Genomic DNA, 21,680 nt, shown 5'->3' with positions numbered 1-21,680 from the left:
GTAACGATCTCAAGCCGTTATCCCTTCCTTCTCTCCTTGGTACAAATCCCACCTGGTCAAAGTGGACCCATCCTGCCATTAAATCTTTTATCCTATTAGCAATAACTTTCGCATATAGTTTTGTATCTACATTCAATAATGATATTGGTCTGTAGCTAGCCCATTGAGATAAATCTTTCCCTTCTTTAGGTAGAATTGTAATGTGTACCAACAACTCTTTCCTCATTTCCTTCCCCTCTCCTAATGCATTCATATATTCATACATTCTGGGCACTAGCTGTTCCAGAAATTTCCTATAATATCTTACTGTATAACCATCCGGCCCTGGACTCTTTCCACTTTTGTGCTCTTTTAAGCTACTCGTATTTCCTCTTGTGTTATTGGATTTTCCAGCATTGCCATTCTTTCTTCTTCTAATCTAGATAATCCAGCTGCTTCTAAAAATGCCTTAATTTTCAATCTTCTTTGTCCCTCCGGTTCACCTTGGTCCTTGTGTTTAACAGCATACAATGAGCTATAGTATTTTTGGAATATGCTAGTGATCTTTTTAGTTGGATATACTATCTCCCCTTATTTATTCCTGATCTTCTCTATATAATTAATTGATTTCTTCTCTTTTAGTATCTTTGCCAAATATTTCCCAGGTTTATTCCCTCACTTATGTTTCTTTTGCAATCATGTTAAAAATCCTCTGTCTTCTGTTTCAGTAGATCATTTAGCTTTTCTCTTTTTAAGATTATTTCATGATATACCTCCATTTCTGTTCTTTTATGAGCTTGTGCTAATTCCTGTATTTCCTCTATTAATATTCTAATTGTTTCTGCCTGTTTTCTCTTTTTTTCTGCCGTACTGAAATCAGGATACCCCTTTATACGCCTTATGAATTTCCCATACCATGGCTTTGGAGACACCCTCTGCTTTATTTAACTGAAAGTATTGCTCTGTTTCTTTTTTAATTCTTCCTTCAGTCTCCTGATCTTGTAAAAGTGACTCATTTAATTTTCATGCATTTATCTCATCTATTGACATCCCAGTGGGTTCCGACCTCTCCCCATTTACCATAATAATTGCGAAGGGCTTCCTGTATAATTTTGCTATCCACTCTCTCATTCTAACTCCAATCTCCAGGGCTTCCAGAGTATTCATCATGAAGCCCCAGTCAACTCTATCGAATGTCTTTTAGGCATCGACTGAAAGCACTACCACCGGAGCTTTTCCTTTTATAAATGAGCATCAGGGTTCTCAACCCATTGTCTCTACCCTCCCTCCCTGGGACAAAGCCCACCTGATCCCCATGTATCCATTCAGGCATTAGTTCTTTCAACCTATTTGCTAAAACATTTGCGTATAACTTAGTATCTGTGTTCAATAATGAAATTGGTCTATAACTAGAGCACTGAGAAGCATCTTTTCCTTCCTTATGAATAAGTACCACATGGGCCTGTAGAGATTCTCTCCTCACATCCATCCCACCTCCCAAGGCATTCATATATCTCAACTTAGGTATTAATAATTCACTGTATTTTTTATAGTACCTCACGGTGTAATCATCTGGTCCTGGACTTTTCCCCGTCACTGTACCTTTTAGTGCTACTTTTATTTCTTCCCGTGTAATTTCTGCATCTAAGGAATTCAATTATGCTTCGCTTAATTTAGGTAGGCCCACATTTTTTAGATATGTCTTCCTTTTTTCAATATTCACAGTTTCAGTATTATTTAAAGAATACTGGGGACTGATATTATACAACTTTCTATAGTACTCCGTAAACACTTTAACGATCTCTTTAGTTGAATGGACCAATTCCCCCTTGGGGCTTTTTATTTTTTCTATATAGTTCCTGTTTTTCTTTTTCCTCAGGGCTCTCATTAAATATTTTCCTGGTCTATCTCCCCATCTATATCTCTCACTTAACACTTTGTTATAGACTCTTCTCCTCTCCTCTTCCATCAAAGTCTCTAGTTCTTCTTTCTTATTTATTACCTTCTGCCTTGTTTCTTTTGGTATTTTATTCTTGTGTATCTGTTCCAGGTCAAATATTTCTTTTAGGAGCCCACTAATTTTCTCTCCTTTCTTTTTTCTTTTTTGCCCCAATCGCGATCAAGATTCCTCTTATATATACCTTATGGGACTGCCACACTGTAGCTATCGACACATCCGCTGTCTCATTCGCCTTAAAATATCGCTTAATCTCTTCCCCAATCTTCTGAGCAGTATCTTTATCCAGGAGAAGTGCCTCATTCAACTTCCATCCTAAGCCACCTGTCCACCGCCTTCCCCATCCCATTTTCATTATAACAGAGGCGTGGTCCGAAAGAGACATTGCTTCTATTTCTACTTTAACCAGAAACTCAATAAGTCGGTGATCTATTAATATATAATCCAGTCTCCAGTATATCTCATGTGCATTTGAGAGAAGGTATAGTCTCTATCATTCATATGCATAATTCTCCAGATGTCCGCAGTTGAACAGTGTCCTCAGTTCCCCTTCATGCCACGAGGAGGCCCGGTGGCCATATTACTTTTGGTCAGTTGCACAACTCTTATCATTCACTGGTTCAGTGTTTTCTGCCCTGTTTTACTTTTTTACTATTTTGGAATAAATGTTCTTGATTTTACTCACCTACTACACTATGGAGTTTTTTTGGCTCCTACCTGGAGCTAATTAATTTTTAGGATATCATACCTATTCTGGCCCCTGGAGGGAGTTCCTCGTCCATTACTCACCTGGTCTAAAGAGGATCTCTGGATCTGGATGCTGTCCATTTTACCAAGATTGCCTGCTCCCGGATACCCATTGTACCCGCTTGATGAGTGATTTCCAGGGGTCATATTACATATGCGCTTTTATATAGCGCGTCCAGTGAGTGCGCAATTTTACCGTTTGATCCTGGGCTTACTAGTTTCTATGCAAGATCCTGCGTTTATTTGCCTGGACATTATCACTTATTCATTATTGGTCACTATTTCTGTTATACATCACAGTGTGCTTTCAGATCATCTGAGACATATATGGGTTTCTAGATCCTATGTCATATCTATCAGCGCCGCACCTTTTTTATATTTTCTGTGTATGTTCGAATATTTTTTTTATTGTACTAGCGTTTGTCTTGGAAGTTTTAACCCCTCCGCCTTTTGCTGATCTGCTGATTTGCTCTTCATCCTGTAACCTCCAACAGTTCTTGCTATGCCTTCAAATATTTCTTTATTCCCCGTTTTCTTTCGCTCTAGAGGGATATAGATTATGGACCGTACCAAGGCTACTGAAATTGCACCTTTATGTCTCACTGGGTGACCCTCTTTCTCCACATCCCACCAGCTTCTACTCTTGGTTTTCTTCCTCCAAACAATACAAAAACATTATGGAAGTGCTATGACTAAGCACGCAACGCTCTCAGCCTTCTGCCTCCCGGCCACCGACTGTTCAGTTCCCTGTACCCGTGAGCACCGTCCTCTTGGTGGGGGGATTTCCGAGGTGTCTGCCCAAAAAGCCCTGGTCCTCCTCCTCCCCCTCTCTCACACCGACAGCATTTTCCAGGAGGCCGCGATTTCGTCATCACTCGGCTTTTTCCACTTCACTTCCTCTTTCCACCGCACACCTCTCTTGGAGCCTATCTGCACTTCCAACCCAACTAAGGAGCCTCCGGGGTTCCTACATCCAGCTGGGAACCCCTCTCTCCAGCAGTGCAAGGTATGGCATTAACGGCAGGTGCATGGAGCTCCTGCTACACGCTCCCACTCAGAGCCATGTGCAGGCCTCGCCCCCCCTTGCGGCGGGTGCCCACACTAAAGGGAGGACAACTTCGCGGAAGTGGGAGCGGGTACCTGTCAAATTCAGGTACCGCTCCCCCTCCCTCCCCAAAGGTCAGCAGTCTCTTAGTCATCTCCTGTACTGTCCACAGTCTCTGGTCATCTCCTGTACTATGTCCGCAGTCTCCAGTCATCTCCTGTACTATGTCTGCAGTCCATTGGTTCAGGATATTTTTTTTCTTGTTTTCTGCCTCTAAAACTTAGGTGCGTCTTATGGTCAGGTGAGTCTTATGGAGCGAAAAATACGGTACTTTAAACCAGGCCTTGAAATTTCCATTTGCCTGCTCGCCGATGGCTTGCTGAGCAGGCTTGGAGCTCAGGCCGGATCTGTCATTGTCACTGGGAGCCGTCAGGCTGCTCAATAGCTGAGCGCAGTGAAAGCAAAGGAAAGAGTGTGTGCTGTGCTTTCTGCCTCCGCCTAGAGTGCAGTACCCGGCTCTGTGAACAACGAAGTACTGCAACTTTTTATAGGGGTGTGTGCGTGTGTGTGTCTACCTAATTGCAGCTCACTCTGGTCACATGATCCTCTATGTCAGCCAGTGGTAGCTTCAGGGGAGAGAAGAGAGCACTTAACAGCGTGCATGTGTGTACATGTGTGTGTCTGTACATGTGCCTGCGTGTATGTACATGTGTGTATGTACATGCGTCTGTGCGTGTGTATTTCTGTATATGTACATGTATCTCTGTGTATGCGTGTCTGTACGTGCCTGTGTGTGTATACATGTGTCTGTATGTGTGCGTGTGTTCATGTGTTTCTGTGTGTATGTATGTACATATCTGTGTGTGTTTACAGGTGTCTCTGTTTATAGGTGTTTGTTGGTGGCGAATAACTCTTAAGGCCTGGCTAGTAGCTCAGGACTTGAAATTTTAAGCCCTGCTTTAAACCACCAGATTGTAATGTAGGTCTGGCCCAGATACTTGCAGAGGTTTTTAAATAAAGAGTACAAAAAGGATTTCTCAGACAAAGAAATTCAGTTTGTAGCAAGCTTGGACAGGGAGGAGCTGCTTAAATACAAAGAGTAAAATAGGAGGAGCAGTTTACAGTCAACAAGGGGAACCTACTTTATAACTGCTTTTCATAACATAAATAGATTAAGAGGACCTTAGAAAAACGCTGACTGACTGTATGAAAAGATAGTATACTGCAGGTATTGCATTAAAATTCAAAGGGGTCCAGTCAGCAAAATTATTACAGTTGGAGGTCAGAATATCATGTTTGCACTATAACACATCACAGTCCCCTCTTCACAACAGTGTCCTTATTTCACCCCCCTTTCACATCATAGCCCCCTCTTTATCAGTGTTCTCAGTCCCCCTTCACATCACCATCCTCAGCCCCCCTTCACATCGGTTGATACGGTTGTGTCACGGTTGATCTTATATACGGTTTTATATATATTCAAAGTTAAGTCCCCTTTATTCCCTCGTACCTCCCTGTCATGGCTGCACGTGTGTGCCTCGGTTAGCTAGTCGCTGTGGGAGTGGCATGTTGGGGATCTGTGACACCCCCATTCACATCACAACCCCCCTTTCACATCAGTGGCCTTAGCCCCACTTCACATCATAGTGGCCTTTTTACATCAGTGTCCTCGACCCCTCCTTCACATCACAATCTCCCTTACCATCACAGCCCTCTCCCCCTTACATCAATGTCCAGAGTTCCTCTTAAGGGTCCGTTCACATCACACAGGAAAGCGGTACGTGTTCCTGTGCAATTTCTGTGTGGTATGATTTTTAGCCCATTCATTTGAATGGCCTAAAATTGTGCTGGAGTGCACAAACATTAGTACATGCACTACTTTTCAAAAACACACTGCATCAAATCACAAGATACTGCAGTACTATGTGATCTGGTGCAGGCAAACGCACTGCATTTGTGATCTGCATTTGGAGTGTCATTAAGAATACATTTTTTTTTTAGATAATTTAAATATTTATTGATTTTTCAGATTATTACAAATTTCCATCATAAACACACTTAAATATCCAAAACCATTCTTCATTACTTCATTACCCTTTCTAAAACTATTCCCACTCCCAGCCATCCCTCCTCCCTACCATCCCCCTCCTCCCCCCGTCAACCCACTCTGCATTCTCCCACCATCTTTTCTACTAAAGCAAGAGGACCTTACCTATCATCCTAGATTATAACTTCCTATATTTCACATTCAATCCAGATGTTTCCCATTTTGCATAGTATAGCCCCATCTTGTCTTCCTGCATGTGATAGAGTTTTTCCATCCTACTAATCTGGTTCACTCTATCTACCCAGTCTTCCTCCTTCGGCACCTCTGCTTTCCGCCAGAACTTGAGTATCAAACCTTTTGCAGCATTTAGTACCATATACCTGATTCTTTATATTTATTTACTGATAGCTCCATACTATGTAAAAGACAGATCGTTGGATCCAACCCTATATCAATCTCAGTTATCATCGCAATCAAATAAATGATTAACTTCCAGAATACTTGAATTTTTGGACATTCCCACCATATGTGAAACACCGTGCCCATCCCTCCACACCCCCGCCAACACCACGGTGAATTCTCCCCACTCCTCTTGTGCTCAATGTTCCGTGTAATGTGCCATCTTGTCAAACACTTATAGTTTATTTCCACCTCTCTCATACTTACATTCTCGTGAATTAATCTATATATCTTTTTTTGTTTATCCTCATCTATAACCACCCCCATATCTCTTTCCCATTTTGTTATATAAATTGGCTTTGTGTTTGTGTCTAATTCAGTTAGTATTTTATATACTTTGGCAATACCGTGCTTCCCATCCCCTCGTGATTCCAACAACCTTTTGAACAGATTCCAATCCTTTTTAGATCTCAAGGGTTTCAGGAGATTCCCAATAAAACATTTTAATTCATGATAGCACCACTCATCTATCCTAGTGAAAATCTTTCCCTTTTTCTCTTACAAGTCCTTAAGTGGTCTCAATTCCCCCTCCACCATTATATCTCTCAATTGGACATCCTCCTTTTTAAACCATTTCCCTGTTATCTCTTCTCTACTTGGAGGGAAAAACTCTGTGTTTCCAAGTGGCATTAATATAGAATTGAAATCCCACTTCATATTTTTGTGAAGATTATCCCAGACCCTTAAAACATTTAAAGTGTATAAGCTTGTGCTACCTTTTATTCCTCTATACTTTGCTGGCACCCATATAATTTTACTCAAATTAGTTCCACTGATTTCTTTTTCAATTTTATCCCAACTTTTCCCTTTTAAATTATACGTCTAATCATAAATTCTTGCTAAAATTGCTGCTTTGTAATATCTTTTAAAATCTGGCACTCCCAAACCACCTCTCTCTTTATTCCTACTTAAAAATTCATAGGATATTCTTGGGTTTTTATTCCTCCATATATATCTTATTCTTTTTATTGTCCTAAAGAAAGCTTCTGGGAGTTTAATTGGAATCATTTGAAATCTTTATAGTATTTTGGGTACAATTACCATTTTTACCAGGTTTATGCATCCTATCCATGATGGGTTTCCTCCTGCTAATGTTTTTAATTTCTCCTTAATTTTGTTTAACAGTGAAATATAGTTTAGTTTATATAAATACTTATATGAAGCAGTGAGTTTTACTCCAGAGTGTTTTATATCTCTTTCTCTCCATATAAAGGGGAATTCCTTTTGTATTTTTTCTTTTTCACTTTTTGGAATATTAATGTTTAGAATCTCAGTTTTTGTTGGATTAATTTTTAAGTTTGATAGTTCTCCATATTCCTTCATTATCTTCATTAAATTTGGGAGTGTTATCCTGGGGTTCCCCACATACAATAAGTCATCCGCAAAGGCAGCCACTTTGTGTTCTGTAGTTTCTATCTGAATTCCCTTTACATCCCTATTTTTCCTTATTGTTGACAACAAGGGTTCCAATGACAGAACATACAACAATGGGGACAGTGGACAGCCCTGTCTTGTTCCATTTCACATCCCAGTGGGTTCTGACCTCTCCCCATTTACCATAATAATTGCGGAGGGCTTCCTGTATAATTTTCCTATCCACTCTCTCATTCTAACTCCAATCCCCAGGGCTTCCAGAGTATTCATCATGAAGCCCCAGTCAACTCTATCGAATGCCTTTTAGGCATCGACTGAAAGCACTACCACCGGAGCTTTTCCTTTTATAAATGAGCATCAGGGTTCTCAACCCATTGTCTCTACCCTCCCTCCCTGGGACAAAGCCCACCTGATCCCCATGTATCCATTCAGGCATTAGTTCTTTCAACCTATTTGCTAAAACATTTGCGTATAACTTAGTATCTGTGTTCAATAATGAAATTGGTCTATAACTAGAGCACTGAGAAGCATCTTTTCCTTCCTTATGAATAAGTACCACATGGGCCTGTAGAGATTCTCTCCTCACATCCATCCCACCTCCCAAGGCATTCATATATCTCAACTTAGGTATTAATAATTCACTGTATTTTTTATAGTACCTCACGGTGTAATCATCTGGTCCTGGACTTTTCCCCATCACTGTACTTTTTAGTGCTACTTTTATTTCTTCCCGTGTAATTTCTGCATCTAAGGAATTCAATTGTGCTTCGCTTAATTTAGGTAGGCCCACATTTTTTAGATATGTCTTCCTTTTTTCAATATTCACAGTTTCAGTATTATTTAAAGAATCCTGGGGACTGATTTTATACAACTTTCTATAGTACTCCGTAAACACTTTAACGATCTCTTTAGTTGAATGGACCAATTCCCCCTTGGGGCTTTTTATTTTTTCTATATAGTTCCTGTTTTTCTTTTTCCTCAGGGCTCTCATTAAATATTTTCCTGGTCTATCTCCCCATCTATATCTCTCACTTAACACTTTGTTATAGACTCTTCTCCTCTCCTCTTCCATCAAAGTCTCTAGTTCTTCTTTCTTATTTATTACCTTCTGCCTTGTTTCTTTTGGTATTTTATTCTTGTGTATCTGTTCCAGGTCAAATATTTCTTTTAGGAGCCCACTAATTTTCTCTCCTTTCTTTTTTCTTTTTTGCCCCAATCGCGATCATGATTCCTCTTATATATACACCTTATGGGACTGCCACACTGTAGCTATCGACACATCCGCTGTCTCATTCGCCTTAAAATATCGCTTAATCTCTTCCCCAATCTTCTGAGCAGTATCTTTATCCAGGAGAAGTGCCTCATTCAACTTCCATCCTAAGCCACCTGTCCACCGCCTTCCCCATCCCATTTTCATTATAACAGGGGCGTGGTCCGAAAGAGACATTGCTTCTATTTCTACTTTAACCAGAAACTCAATAAGTCGGTGATCTATTAATATATAATCCAGTCTCCAGTATATCTCATGTGCATTTGAGAGAAGGTATAGTCTCTATCATTCATATGCATAATTCTCCAGATGTCCACTAATTGGCACTTGTGGATCACCTTTTTCAGTAATCTCAAAGACCTACTCCACTCCCTCTACACAGAAGAGGTTGCATCCTTTTGTGGGTCCACACAAAAATTGAAATCTCCCGCTAATATCAAACGGCCTTTTTTAAAGTCCATCAATCTTTTCAGCACACCCTTCAAAAATATCTCCGGCTTCTTATTTGGGCAATAAATATTGGCTATTGTACACTCAATTTCTTGTAGTTTAAGAATACATTGACACCTGTAGAAGATCACATACCCAATACACTTTAAACAAGGTGCGGGAATCATGTATGGAGCGTGGGTTTCCCGCACTGTGTTCTAGTTTGAACGCGCCCTTACATAACAGATCTCCTTCACATCACCGTCCCACTCCCCTTTACATCACAGTCCCCCCTTTACAGCAGTTGAACAGTGTCCTCAGTTCCCCTTCATGTCACAGCCCACCTTTACATTGCAGTCCACCTTGCAATCACATACCCTGATATGTGCCTGCTGCACCATATACTTATTCCTGCCAGTCCCCCTGCTTTCCTATTAAAAACTGACCCCACTAAGAAAGAGTCAGTTCTCTAGCTGTGCTGCTCTCCTCCAATGATCAGACTTGTCCTGACACAGCCTTTCACTAGGGAGTTCAGGTTACTGCAGTTTCTCTTACCCTAGCTCTTAGCGTTAATGTATGTGTACTAGAATGAAAATTCAGGACTCCTGAAGACAGCTACGAAATTCACAAAAACATGATGCCTATTTTACTGGCAAAATAGAATGTTTACTTCAAGACAGCATTACTACATGCATCACATGAATTTACTGCAAGTACATTATATTTACTGCACATGCTATTTTATCCATTTATAAGGTATTTTGTACATAAAGGTCAGTTCACAATGATGAATTACACATGTTACTGCTCTTTAAAATACTGTTAGTGATAAAGGAGTTGCTACTTTGAGGTCTTAATTGAGCATAACAGCAAAAATGACTTCATATGAAAACCATCATAAATTTAAGCAATGTTTCTCTTGTGAAAGAACTGAAAAGAGGACAAACTATTGAAAAGCATAGTGATCTGGACAACATATTAATTAAGATAGATTGCAAATCTGAATTTATTTCTAACGATTATCAGATACATATTTTCAGAAAGGAACATTCAATAATTAATTACATTCTAAAAAAATAATAAGATGAAAGAATTTCTCATGACAGACAAATCAGATTGTGAGTGTCTGATAACACCCTGCTAATTTTGGTTACTTTTGCAGTTATGGCTTCTAAAACCTTTGAATCTCCTGGTACAAAAAAATAAATAAATCAATAATCAGGAACAGAACAGTGTTCTGGAAGCAAATATCTACTTTTTATCTACAGAGCACAGGATTCCAAGGTGTAAGAATGCCTTTGTTCCTCATAGCAGGACTGAAAACAAAAGCTTAGTAGTATAGATTCTACATGGACAATTAGCAGCCAAGCAGCTACATGCATTCTCTTTTTAGCTATGTATCAATATATTTATTACATTAGATAATGGAAAATCATTGCATATTGTGGGAGGCTAACATCAGAAGGCTTTGTTCTTACCCATAGTTCGTCCGTGAAAACCACCCATAAATGATAAAATGCTGTAGTCAGGGCATCCTGGATACTAGATAAGAAAATAAAACAGTGGAGTTAATTCCCGTGTTATTGGACAGTATAGACAGAAGGTCACTTTAATATAAACCAAACATGTTATTACTGCAAACATTTGTTCTATATACAATTACATACAGTAGATTGGTTAACACACAGTTAGTAGGTTAACACCTAGTTGGTAGGTATATTAGGTATGCCACATAAATATCTCCCTCAAAGGTGATCCTTATGCCGCAATTCTTGTACTTATTGCACAACGCACCAACTGTGATCCCACAAAAAAATTTTTGATTTGTGAATTCCATCTTCTGTTCCCTCCTATGGAATGAATATTTTCCCAGGGTCCCACTGGAACAACTCCATCGCCCCAAGGATGATGGTGACCTTGCCCCGGTGGACTCTACCAAAGATGCGTAGCTGATGCAGCCCTCCTCAAATGGGGGAATCCAATAGGAACTACAAAACTTCTGTTTGCGCCCTCCAGTTGGTTCTTTTTGTAGTTACCTGGTGGGCTGCATGGCGTCCTTAGCAGAACCCGATCCCCCATGTTTAAGTTCCAGAACCCAGATTGTCTCCTTTATACACAGGGACTCAATCCTGGAGGCACTTGAATCTCAGGCTTTTAATAAACCTAATACAAGGTTTTCCCACTGATCACTAATCTTATGCAAAAATTGTGGAATAAGGCCAGGCACCTGCAGAAAGTTACTGACTTTACCAAATACAGTCCAATCTGCTGTAACACCTCTTATGTAGAGTTAGCCAAACTGCAACAGGGTGCTAGATGGAAAGGTTTTGAGGTTACCCACTTGTACCATATTTTCAAAGAGGGGATTCTGTTATCTTTTTCTGAGTTGGAAACTACATTTGCTTTTGCCTTTGCCTCTGTACTATAATTATGTGTAACTATATCATTCTATTAGGGTGCAGGGGGACGCACCTGAATGGTGCCAATCCCCTACACTGCTCTTTAACGTGATTTCTACTTCTGAGTCCTCCAAAGGCTTTATCTCACAATGCTAATCTATGCTTCTGCCCGAGTACCTTAAGAAATACTCCATGAGAGCCCTGATACAATGGAAAAAAGGATCTAGGCCTATGTCAGGAGATCAATGGGATGAAATGAAAGGGTGAAAAAAGAAAAGGGAAAGAAAATAAAAAAAAAAAAAAAGGGAGGGGGATTTATGATTCTGGGGATGGGAAGTAGTACTCACTGGAATGGGTTCCTGACGTTAAGGCCCTCATTAAGAAAACTTAAAGGATAAGGTAACCTTTTAGAAAAAAAATAATAAATGCACGTTTTTTTTCAGGTACAAAAATGTGTATTTAATATTTTTGTCTGCAGGAGCCTGTAAACCATTGCACCAGGAATCAGCAGATCGCTGGTGCCATGCAGATCTCCTGCAGATCTGTCAGTATATCTGCTTGCTCGTATGGGATGCACAAGCAAGCACATATACTGAGAGGAAGAATGAATGAACTACCACGGATTCTAATTACTTGTGTATATGAAGAGATATTCACTATTATAATGTGTTAAGTTGAAATATACCTGGTTAACCATGCAGGATTCCAGCTCTTCTTTTGTGGCACTGTTTTGGCCTCTTTCTTTGTTCTGAAATACAGTGATAGAATGAAAAACTCTACAAAAATAACAAACTAAACAACAGCATGTACTTTCCTGAATGGGAACAGGTTAACAAAATGATAAGTGTATTAAAGTGTTACTAAACCCAGGACCCTGCATTCACTATATCTGGTCTCCCACAGTACACTGAACATGGAAAAGCAATTATTTTAGTAAATATAAACTGCTAAATATCTTTTCTCATCAACAGTATATAGCAGTTTCGTGATTTCTATCAATGTCCAGCTGAGCATGTTAAAGCGTGTAGGAGGAGCTTTCATTCTGCTCTAGGAGAATGCAGGACCCCTGACCTCTGTCTGGACAGTGCTGATTGGCACTGTCCAGACAGAGCACTCTCTCAAGAAAAAAAAAACTCTCTAGCAATACACACCAAACTGAGCATGTGTAGGGTGACTCCAAATGATGTGTCTTATCAGGAGATAAGAGGGGGGCACAGGAAGAGGATCAGAGAAGTCAGGATCAAACTGTTTTTACACAATGCAGAAGATTAACCCCTTTAGTTCCACAGTGAGTATAACAAGAATGCTTTACTGCATATACCGACTGATTTTACTGTTACGGGTTTAGTAACACTTTAACTATTCTTGAAGGTGCATGCTCTATGGCTGTTATCTTTATTTTTTTTTTTACTGTTCAGTAAGTCACACTGCCCGAACAAGCATGTTTATATTAAGTGCCACAAGCCAATATGTACATGCTTACTCCAGGACAGTGACTCACTAAGTAATGAAGTAGAGATAAGGATGACATCCCTGGAGAATGCATCTTCAAAGACAAGTCTCAAATTCCAACTTCCGTATTTCAGATAGGTTCCTCTTAATGGCAGATTGGTAAGGGCTCACTTTAGCAAAACCTCTCTGGTTTATCATATTAGAAACCTTGAGGACAGCATTATTCAGTCTCCAGGACATGTCCTTGTTAATTTGTTACTTGGGCTAACTGCCACTGTTCCCACCAAAACGATTTACATTTTTTTTTTAAATGACTTTAGAGCAAAGATTAAGCTAGTTGATCCCTCAGTTATGCTGGCAATAAATAGTCTTCATTTCCATTCAACAGAAGAAATATTTAAATATCTCTAATTTTATTCTTCACATGCACAGATCGAAAGCAGTTCCATATTTCGCTGAATTCCAGGCAAACTGCTAAATACACAGTTATAGCTGCCAAAGGATTTGTATTTCTTTCCAATTCAGTTCTGATATTTACACAGATGTCTTGCAGTGCAGGAGACCTGATGTTTCTCCACTGCAGGTACACCTTACACAAAAATGCAGTCTGCTCATTACATAGTGGTCCCTCCTCACCATGTAAACAAAGCACATTTAACCTGAAAGGGAAAAAACACCTGTGGAAAAAGGTTAGAAAATATATTCATTTTACACCCAGCTTCTGCACTGAAATGGGTGATGTCGCATTTCTTACTACAAGATCCTAGGAAAGTAGAGTATTCCAACTATCATGAGAATTACTCCAGTGTAGAAGCATCTTCTCATGATATTTGGGATCCTCAGTGTTTCCAGGATCTTGCTGAAAAGATTGTGACGTCATTCTCACCTAGGTTCTATGGGTGGAATCTGGGAGTATATACTTATATTTGCCATCTGTTCTTTTCTGGTGTTTTTATTAAATAATGTGTGTGTTTACATTTGCACCACCAAGTAATAATCAGACATTTTATTTAGCGCAAGAGCCACTTTCACAGCTCCGGAAGATTTTACTCCCTTCCTGCCCAGGCCATTTTTTTCTATTCGTCACTGCGCTACTTTAACTGGCAATTGCACGGTCATGCAACACTACGCAAATTAAATTTACATCTTTTTTTCACATAAATAGAACTTTCTTTTGGTATTTGATCACCACTGGGTTTTTTTCTTAATTTTTATATAAATGAAAAAAGACCAAAAAAACCCCCCACAATATTTTCTATTTTCTGTTATAAAACAATCCAATAAAAAATAAAAAAAAATCAGATTTATACATAAATGTAGGCCAAATTGTATTTTGCTACATATCTTTGATTAAAAAAATCCCAATACGTGTATATTGTTTAGTCTGTAGGAAAGTTACAGCGTCCAAAAACTATGGGATATACACAGTAGTATTTGAAAATTGATCAATTTTGATGTACTGACGGCCGATATAATTTCTTGAGGCCCTTAAAATGCCAGGACAGTACAAATACCCCCCCTTTTGTAAAGTAGAGATTCTGAGGTATTTAGTAAGAGGCATGGCAAGTTTTTTGAAGCTGTAATTTTTTGTCACAATTTTTTGGAAAATGAAGAAATTAAATAAAGTTTTTTCACAATTTTTTTTTTTTGCACACCGTCACCAGCGCAGTACAGAGTTGTAAAATGACAGGTGTGGTGGTGACATGGGACACTTACTAGTTAAGAAAAACTAAAAGAAAAAAAAAAGTTAAATAGGTTTTTTCTTTAATTTTATTACATATTTTTTTTTCACTTTTTAAATTTTTAAAAAAATACTTTCATCAGAGTAGTTCAGTGTCACAATAGTAACAAAGTACTACTCTGGGGGGCGATCAGGGATTTTTTTTCTTTTTACACTCTGAATGCTGTTTTGAACAGTCATGAATGGGTTACATTCATGACAGCTGTAATTACTACTGATCTGTGATTGGCTACAACTAATCACATAGTACAGGGTGCTGCGATTGGCCCAGGTACCTTATGATCACAGCTAATTGGCAATGGAAGCAAAGCTGTTATAAATTACATTCACTCGTAACATCTTTGCTGACATTGTGATCGCTATGCGATCACATGATCCCAGGGCCCGGTACCATGAGACACAAATTCGCTGTGTTTGGTCTGTGCCCCCTTGAGTCTGTACAGGCAAAAGGAGCTATATATACGTAATTTTGCATGTACATGCTGCCCACCCATAGAGGTGCCTTACAGGCCCCTTCAACATGGGGCCCAGTCGCAAATGTGACTCCCGCGACCGCTATAGTTATACCACTGGTGAGGTGCTGGATTGCCTCCCACTGAGCTGTGCTGGAAAAAAGTATAACCTGCCATACTTTTTCCAGTACACACCACCACAACACAGTGGCGTGAACCAGCTAGGTAGGAGAGAAAGCATCTAGGCTTGTCTTGCGGTGAGACTGCCAAGAGGAAAACAGAGGGGGTCGCTTCTTCTATATGCCACCCCTCCTATCCAGATGTAGATAGGTGTGACAGAGGAGCCTCGATGGCCGCTGCAGCATAGGGCCCGGTCACAAATGCGACTCCTGCGACCCCTATAGTTACGCCACTAGCAAGGTGGTGGATTGCCTCCCTGTCAGGGCAGGAGCTGTGGAACGGACAGGCAGGCCTAATGGCAGGGTCACGCACCGACTGACGACAACCACCACCCACAGACCGGAGTCCCTCAGGGTGCGGAGTCTAAGTTCCAGGCTGCCCTTCCCCAGGGCCCCTGATGGTGGGGATGGACTTGACGCAGCCAGGGACCAGGTCGCGGCCCCCCGAGACAACCCAGCTGTGGTAATGGCCGCCGTCAATAGCTGGTAAGAACCAGAAGACAATAGCGTAGTCGGGCAGGCCGGGTCAATAACAACGGGACAGACAGTACAGAACGGTAGACAAGAATAACAGGTCACAAGCTGGGTTCAGCAACCGGAGGTCAGCTAAAAGGATAATGCAGAGAATAGTCTAGTCAAAAGCTGAGTCAGTTTCCAGGAAAGCCACGAGAGTAGAAACAGAGCTTGTTGCAACACAAACATACAAGACACGAATGCAAAGGGCACGTGCGGACAACAGGCTTATATGTGATCAACCACACCCCTCTGGGGGATGGACCGCAGAGGCCTGAAGGCATAAAAGACTCCCACCATGCTCTGCAGAAATCCAAGATGGATGCCAGCACATGGAGCAGCATAACCTCTGGGAAAAGGTAGGACCTTGACACTCCCACTGTGCTGCACTGGAAAAAAGTACGGCCTGCCGTACTTTTTCCAGTACACACAACCACAGCACAGTGGCGTGAACCAGCTAGGTAGGAAACAAAGCATTTTGGCTTGTCTTGCGGCGAAACTGCACTGGAGTATCCACCCAACGCAGCCCCACCGCTCCTGGTATGAAAAGGCCCTTAGTAATACTTACAGATTTTTCCCTTTCCTAGTTTGTGACTATAGAGTAAAAAGTGAAGCAGCATACCGATGAGCTTATTTATCTGTCACTCTACCCTCTCCTCCTATCAGCATGTTTCTCAATAGCAGATGAACACAGAAGCCCAACTGAATGGCTACTTGCACTGTTACTAGTTTCTCAGTCTGAGCTTTGCTGTACATTGTGATTGCAATAGGCGGGCACAAAGTCAAACTTAGGTACTTATACAGCTTGCAATAAACAAAATATGAATTCAATAGCTGCGTTAATGTGTGTCCTTTATATCTGCCTAGAGTTCAGATTTAAATTTGGTGTCATTAGTCAAGGTAAATTTTCTGTCATTCCGAAAGCCAGAGACCATTCATATAATTTGAATAAGGAGTAGTTGGCCATGTAACTTTAGCAAACCTTGTCAATACAAATGACTAAACTAATATTGGAAAACCACTCTAAAACTTAATATAGAGTCCTCTGTTTGTAAAAAACAAGTTAGATGAACTGGCAAATAATGCATTCGTCAAAAAGTGTTCTAAACAACTGGACAGAGTAATAAAAATGATAACATGAAAGTGCTATAATTCCTAACCAAGTGAAGTGTTGAAGATCATGAATATTCTGTGAACCCCCCCCCCCCCCACAATATGAGAACCAAAAGATAATAAAAGAGCTGTAACAATAGGTAAAAAAAGGTAAAATAGGTTAAAAAAACTCTACCATGCTATACACCTTGAACAGGTACCAGAAATGACACCTCTACTAATATAAGGAATGAACCTCAGATCACCAACTTGTTTTATACTTAGATGGGAATTAACTGCTGATTATAGTGAGAGTGCTCCGCCGAAACCTCTGCAAGTACTACAGGCAGACACTGCCATCCTAATAAAGTGCTATAGTCGGAAAAGGTCAGATTTTATCCATCCTTTACTTCCTGTTCCACCACTGGTTAAATAGCAATCTTATAGCTCAAAACATGGAAGAGTTTGCACTTACTCTGTACCACATGAATATCGATTTAAAAGCATTTTCATTTGAGCATGATCCACAGGACATTGTAACTATTTGGCCCAAACCCTTTGGTCCAACCTATAAGTGAAAAATACCAAGGAAAAGAGAAAGTATTTTACATGTCATTTTTAACAAAAATATAAAATAAACCAGCACATGAAATCCACAAATGGTGATAAAATATGGGCCTGTTTAAAAAAAAAAAAACATGTATTTTGTACAGGTATACAAGTATGGGTTTAAATTTGTATCATTTTCAAGAGTATGTTTGACAATGTTAATGTTACATAGCAGAATATAAAATTGGCAAGCTTAAAGAAGCCAACTTAACATTGAAGGATACCATAACAAAACGTAGTTCAACATAAATGGACCTGGACACTGAATTAGCAGATAACATAGAAGAGTTAATAAACAAAAAAAGGTGTGATTCATATTCCAGGGGTCAATAAATAAAGGTTGGGTTTAGGAACTGAGACAAACTACAGATTTTTTTGTTTATAAAATAAACTTATGCAGTTCCTTTCTCACAGCTGCAGTGCCTTTATGAGAACAACATGGATGACAGATGAGCTTTTTGTACTTACAGATAACAAGGATTCCTCCAGTTTCTCGGTGAAATTCTCAGGGGGTAAAATGCCTAGAGCTGGTCTGTTGACAAACGTGCTCTGAAAGAATGAAACCGCTGTAAATATTAGCTGACAATGATCATGTGTTGTTCTTACCAGTTACATTTACCATTCTAAGTTTACAATTATAGCAAGAACAAACCTAAATCATCACCTGTTTACATAAATGTGCTGCTACTAACATTTAAAAATATGTAAGCAGAGCTTTTAGGATCTAACACAGATTAGTTTCTTGACATAGAAGAGCTTAATTTGAGCACATAGTTAAAAGTATTCCATTATTAACCACTTGCCCTCCTGAGGATTTACCCCCCTTAATGACCAGGCCTCTTTTTGCTACTCGGAACGGCACTAATTCAACTGATAATTGCGCGGTCATGCAATGCTGCACCCAAGCAAAATTTACTTCCTTTTTTTCACACAAATAGAGCTTTCTTTCGTTGGTATTTGATCACCTGTGTGCTTTTTATTTTTCACGCTATAAACAAAAAAAGACCAAACATTTTGAAGAAAAACGATTTTTTTTACTTTCAGCTATAAAAAATATATAGTAAACTCAAAGTTAGTTATAAATTTAGGCCACAATGTATTCTGCTACGTTTTTGGTAAAAAAAAATCCCAATAAGTGTATATTGATTGCTTTGTGTGAAAGTTATAGCGTCTACAAACTATGGTATAGATACTGCAATTTACGCCATTTTTTTGGTATACAGCGCTGCACTAGTTTAACGGACAATTGCACGGTCATGCAATACGGTACATAAATGAAATTGACATCTTTTTTTCCCACAAATTGAGCTTTCTTTCAGTGGTATTTGATCGCCTGTGCGTTTTTTATTTTTTTCGCTATAAAAAAAAAAGGCTGACAATTTTGAGGAAAAAAAAAACAATATTTTGGACTTTTGCTATAAAACATGTCCAGTAAAAAAAAATGTAAAAATCAAATTTAGTCATAAATTTCTGCGACATGTCTTTGCTACAAAAAACCCCAATACGTGTAAATTATTTGGTTTACGTGAAAGTTATAGCGTTTACAAATGGCGGGAAAGATACTGGGATTTTTAATTTTTTTTAATACTAATAATGGCGGCGATCAGCGACGATCAGTGACTTATGGCGGTGATCAGCGACGTATGGCGGGACTGCGGCGGACATTCTGACACTGGGGGGAACTGACTTGGGGTCACTGACATCCCCAATACAGTGATCAGTGCAAAAAAAAAACACTGACACTGTACTAATGGCACTGGGGAGGAAGGGGTTAACTTTATTATTCAGTGAAAGGGTTAACTGTGTGAGGGGAGTGTTTTACTAGGGGGTGGGGGTGTGTGCTGGATGGAGACACACTGATCCCGACAGATAAACTCTTCTGTCCCGATCAGCGTGTCAGGAGCTGTCAGGGAACTGACAGAAAGCACAGCTACTGCAGCTGTGCTCTCTGTCACTGATTACCACTAATTGCCGGTAATGACCGGCTGTGACCCGGCGACTGACATCCGCGGCCATGATTGGCGGGACAGGTAGGGCGGCGGCGTGCCTCGCGCGCGCCCCCTACCTGTTTTGAAAACACACGTTTTAAAACGTGGTTTTGCCCAGCTGTGCCGCCCTGCTGCCGTATTTCTACAGTGGCTGGGTGGCATGTGGTTAAAACAGATTGATATTCAAATATCGAATTTAGGTACACTGCTTTTAAAATGGAGTTTCAGTCCTTGAAATGCCTACAGGGAGCCCAGTCTGTCCATATGCTTAGGATGACATTTTTGATCGATAGCAGACACACACACATTCAGATTACTACCTCTACAGCAGCTGCTCTACATACTCTCAAGCCCTGAAGAAGGGAGATTTTTTTTAGACTCTCTAAATGCATAGGTTACCAAGTTTTAATAAATTAAATTATTTGCACCTAACCATCTCATCGAGTAGTCCCTGTAGTGTTCCACTTTTTTCAAAACTTCAAGTTTATACCAACGTCCTGTAGCTGGTAGAGGACAACTATGGTCTACAGCCATTCACAACCAGGGTTCCTCCAGAGGTTACTAGAGGTCCTTGTGCTGTGGATGATTCACCTCCCATCTGATGGTGCCGCATAATTCAAGGTCCAAAGCCACTTGGCAGAGCAAACAGCACAACACCAATGATCTTTTTAGCTGTCTGTAAGGGTGGCATTCTGATCACCACTGTCAGGGGTACAGGGGTATTATTTCCTCTGACCCCAATTATTTATTCTTAGCTGGGGTTCCCAGAGCCCTGAAAATTATTTCAAAGTTTCCTCTGTGGTAAAAATATTGGGAAAGGTTGGTCTAGAAGCAGTCTATTTCCTATTTGGGCCTCTCAACATCTGCTGTTCTCCAACATATCAGTCATCAAAAAAGCAGATCTAGCACCACTAGAGACTAAAACTTTCTAATGTATCAAAGTATCAGTGCTACATTTATCTGAGCTTCTTCTTTGTTCACCAGCCAGATTTAAGCCTACCTTGGCTAAGTCTGATAGGTGATGTAAGAGCTCATTCAGATTGTAAACTAGTGCTGTCCTCTATGCAGAGCCGCTTGCACGTACGTATGCATCCACCTAGGAGCCACGTGCAGGTAGCCCATGGAAGTGGATGCACATGAAGCACCAGCATGGACACAATTGCATGTCAAAGCTTGACATGTGGGAAGAAGCAGTTGCACAGATCCAAACACACAGCTTCTGCCTGCACGCAGCCCTGAGGTGGATGCACATGCATCTGCCAATGGCTCTGCCTGGAGGACGGCACTGATCTGCCATTTGAATGAGCTCTAAGGCTAGGTTCACAAAAGCCTGTAGTCTGCGGAGTGGTTGTGGGCGCAGAAATCGCACCTGTTCCTGCACCCACAATCACCCTGCTCTTACGAGATGCATGGGGCTGCCATTCATTCTGAATGGCATCCCCCCTCATCTCAGCCCATAGCGTGATTGCGACTGCGGGAACCCAGGGAAACTGCAAAACTATGAGGTTTCCCTGCAGCCGGGTTGTTGAAAAAAATGCATGCATCTTTTTCCTACAGGAAATGTGAGCACAGTAACCCATTCAAATGATGGGCTGTTGCACCTGAGCAAAAGAGGGCCGCACGGCCCGCAATAGTGTGAACTCAGGCTAAGAGATAAGGAGATGGGAAGTTACAAAGCACATTATTCTGGAAGCACACTCACCCACATCACATTCTCTGGAATCTGGTGGCAACCAAAGATTTCCTCACTTTGTCAGAGCCTGGGATCGAACCTGGCCTTCTGCAGTGAGAGGCAATGTTTCTTCTCACTGAGCTACCTGGGATGCTGGACTATACTCTGCCTGATCTATTGGATAATCCTGCCTTGTTTTCTCTTGAACCTTGAAATCCTTGCTCCTCCCATGAACTTCCTATAAAAACCATGTCCATGCACTTCCTCCTTGCCAGA

General features: G+C 40.5%; 1 protein-coding gene across 2 annotated transcripts in view; it reads right to left on the bottom strand.

The window, feature by feature from the left end:
• Window positions 1-21,680, bottom strand: part of ABAT (4-aminobutyrate aminotransferase) — a 209,604-nt gene that overhangs the window by 29,755 nt on the left and 158,169 nt on the right. For both annotated transcript variants that reach the window (XM_089692117.1, XM_089692112.1), the window contains exons 7-10: window positions 18,213-18,293; window positions 17,611-17,703; window positions 12,392-12,454; window positions 10,786-10,849 (exon numbers count right to left, since the gene is read on the bottom strand). In XM_089692117.1, the coding sequence (XP_089548243.1) occupies window positions 10,786-10,849; window positions 12,392-12,454; window positions 17,611-17,703; window positions 18,213-18,293 (301 nt within the window). The remainder of the gene's footprint in view (window positions 1-10,785; window positions 10,850-12,391; window positions 12,455-17,610; window positions 17,704-18,212; window positions 18,294-21,680) is intronic.

Source organism: Staurois parvus, unplaced genomic scaffold (genome assembly GCF_062004578.1).
Source record: "Staurois parvus isolate SC_StPar_1 unplaced genomic scaffold, SC_StPar_1.0 ptg000022l, whole genome shotgun sequence".
Lineage (NCBI taxonomy): Eukaryota > Metazoa > Chordata > Amphibia > Anura > Ranidae > Staurois > Staurois parvus.
The sequence above is the reverse complement of the archived record's forward strand: the minus strand, read 5'-3'. Positions and strand labels throughout refer to the sequence as shown.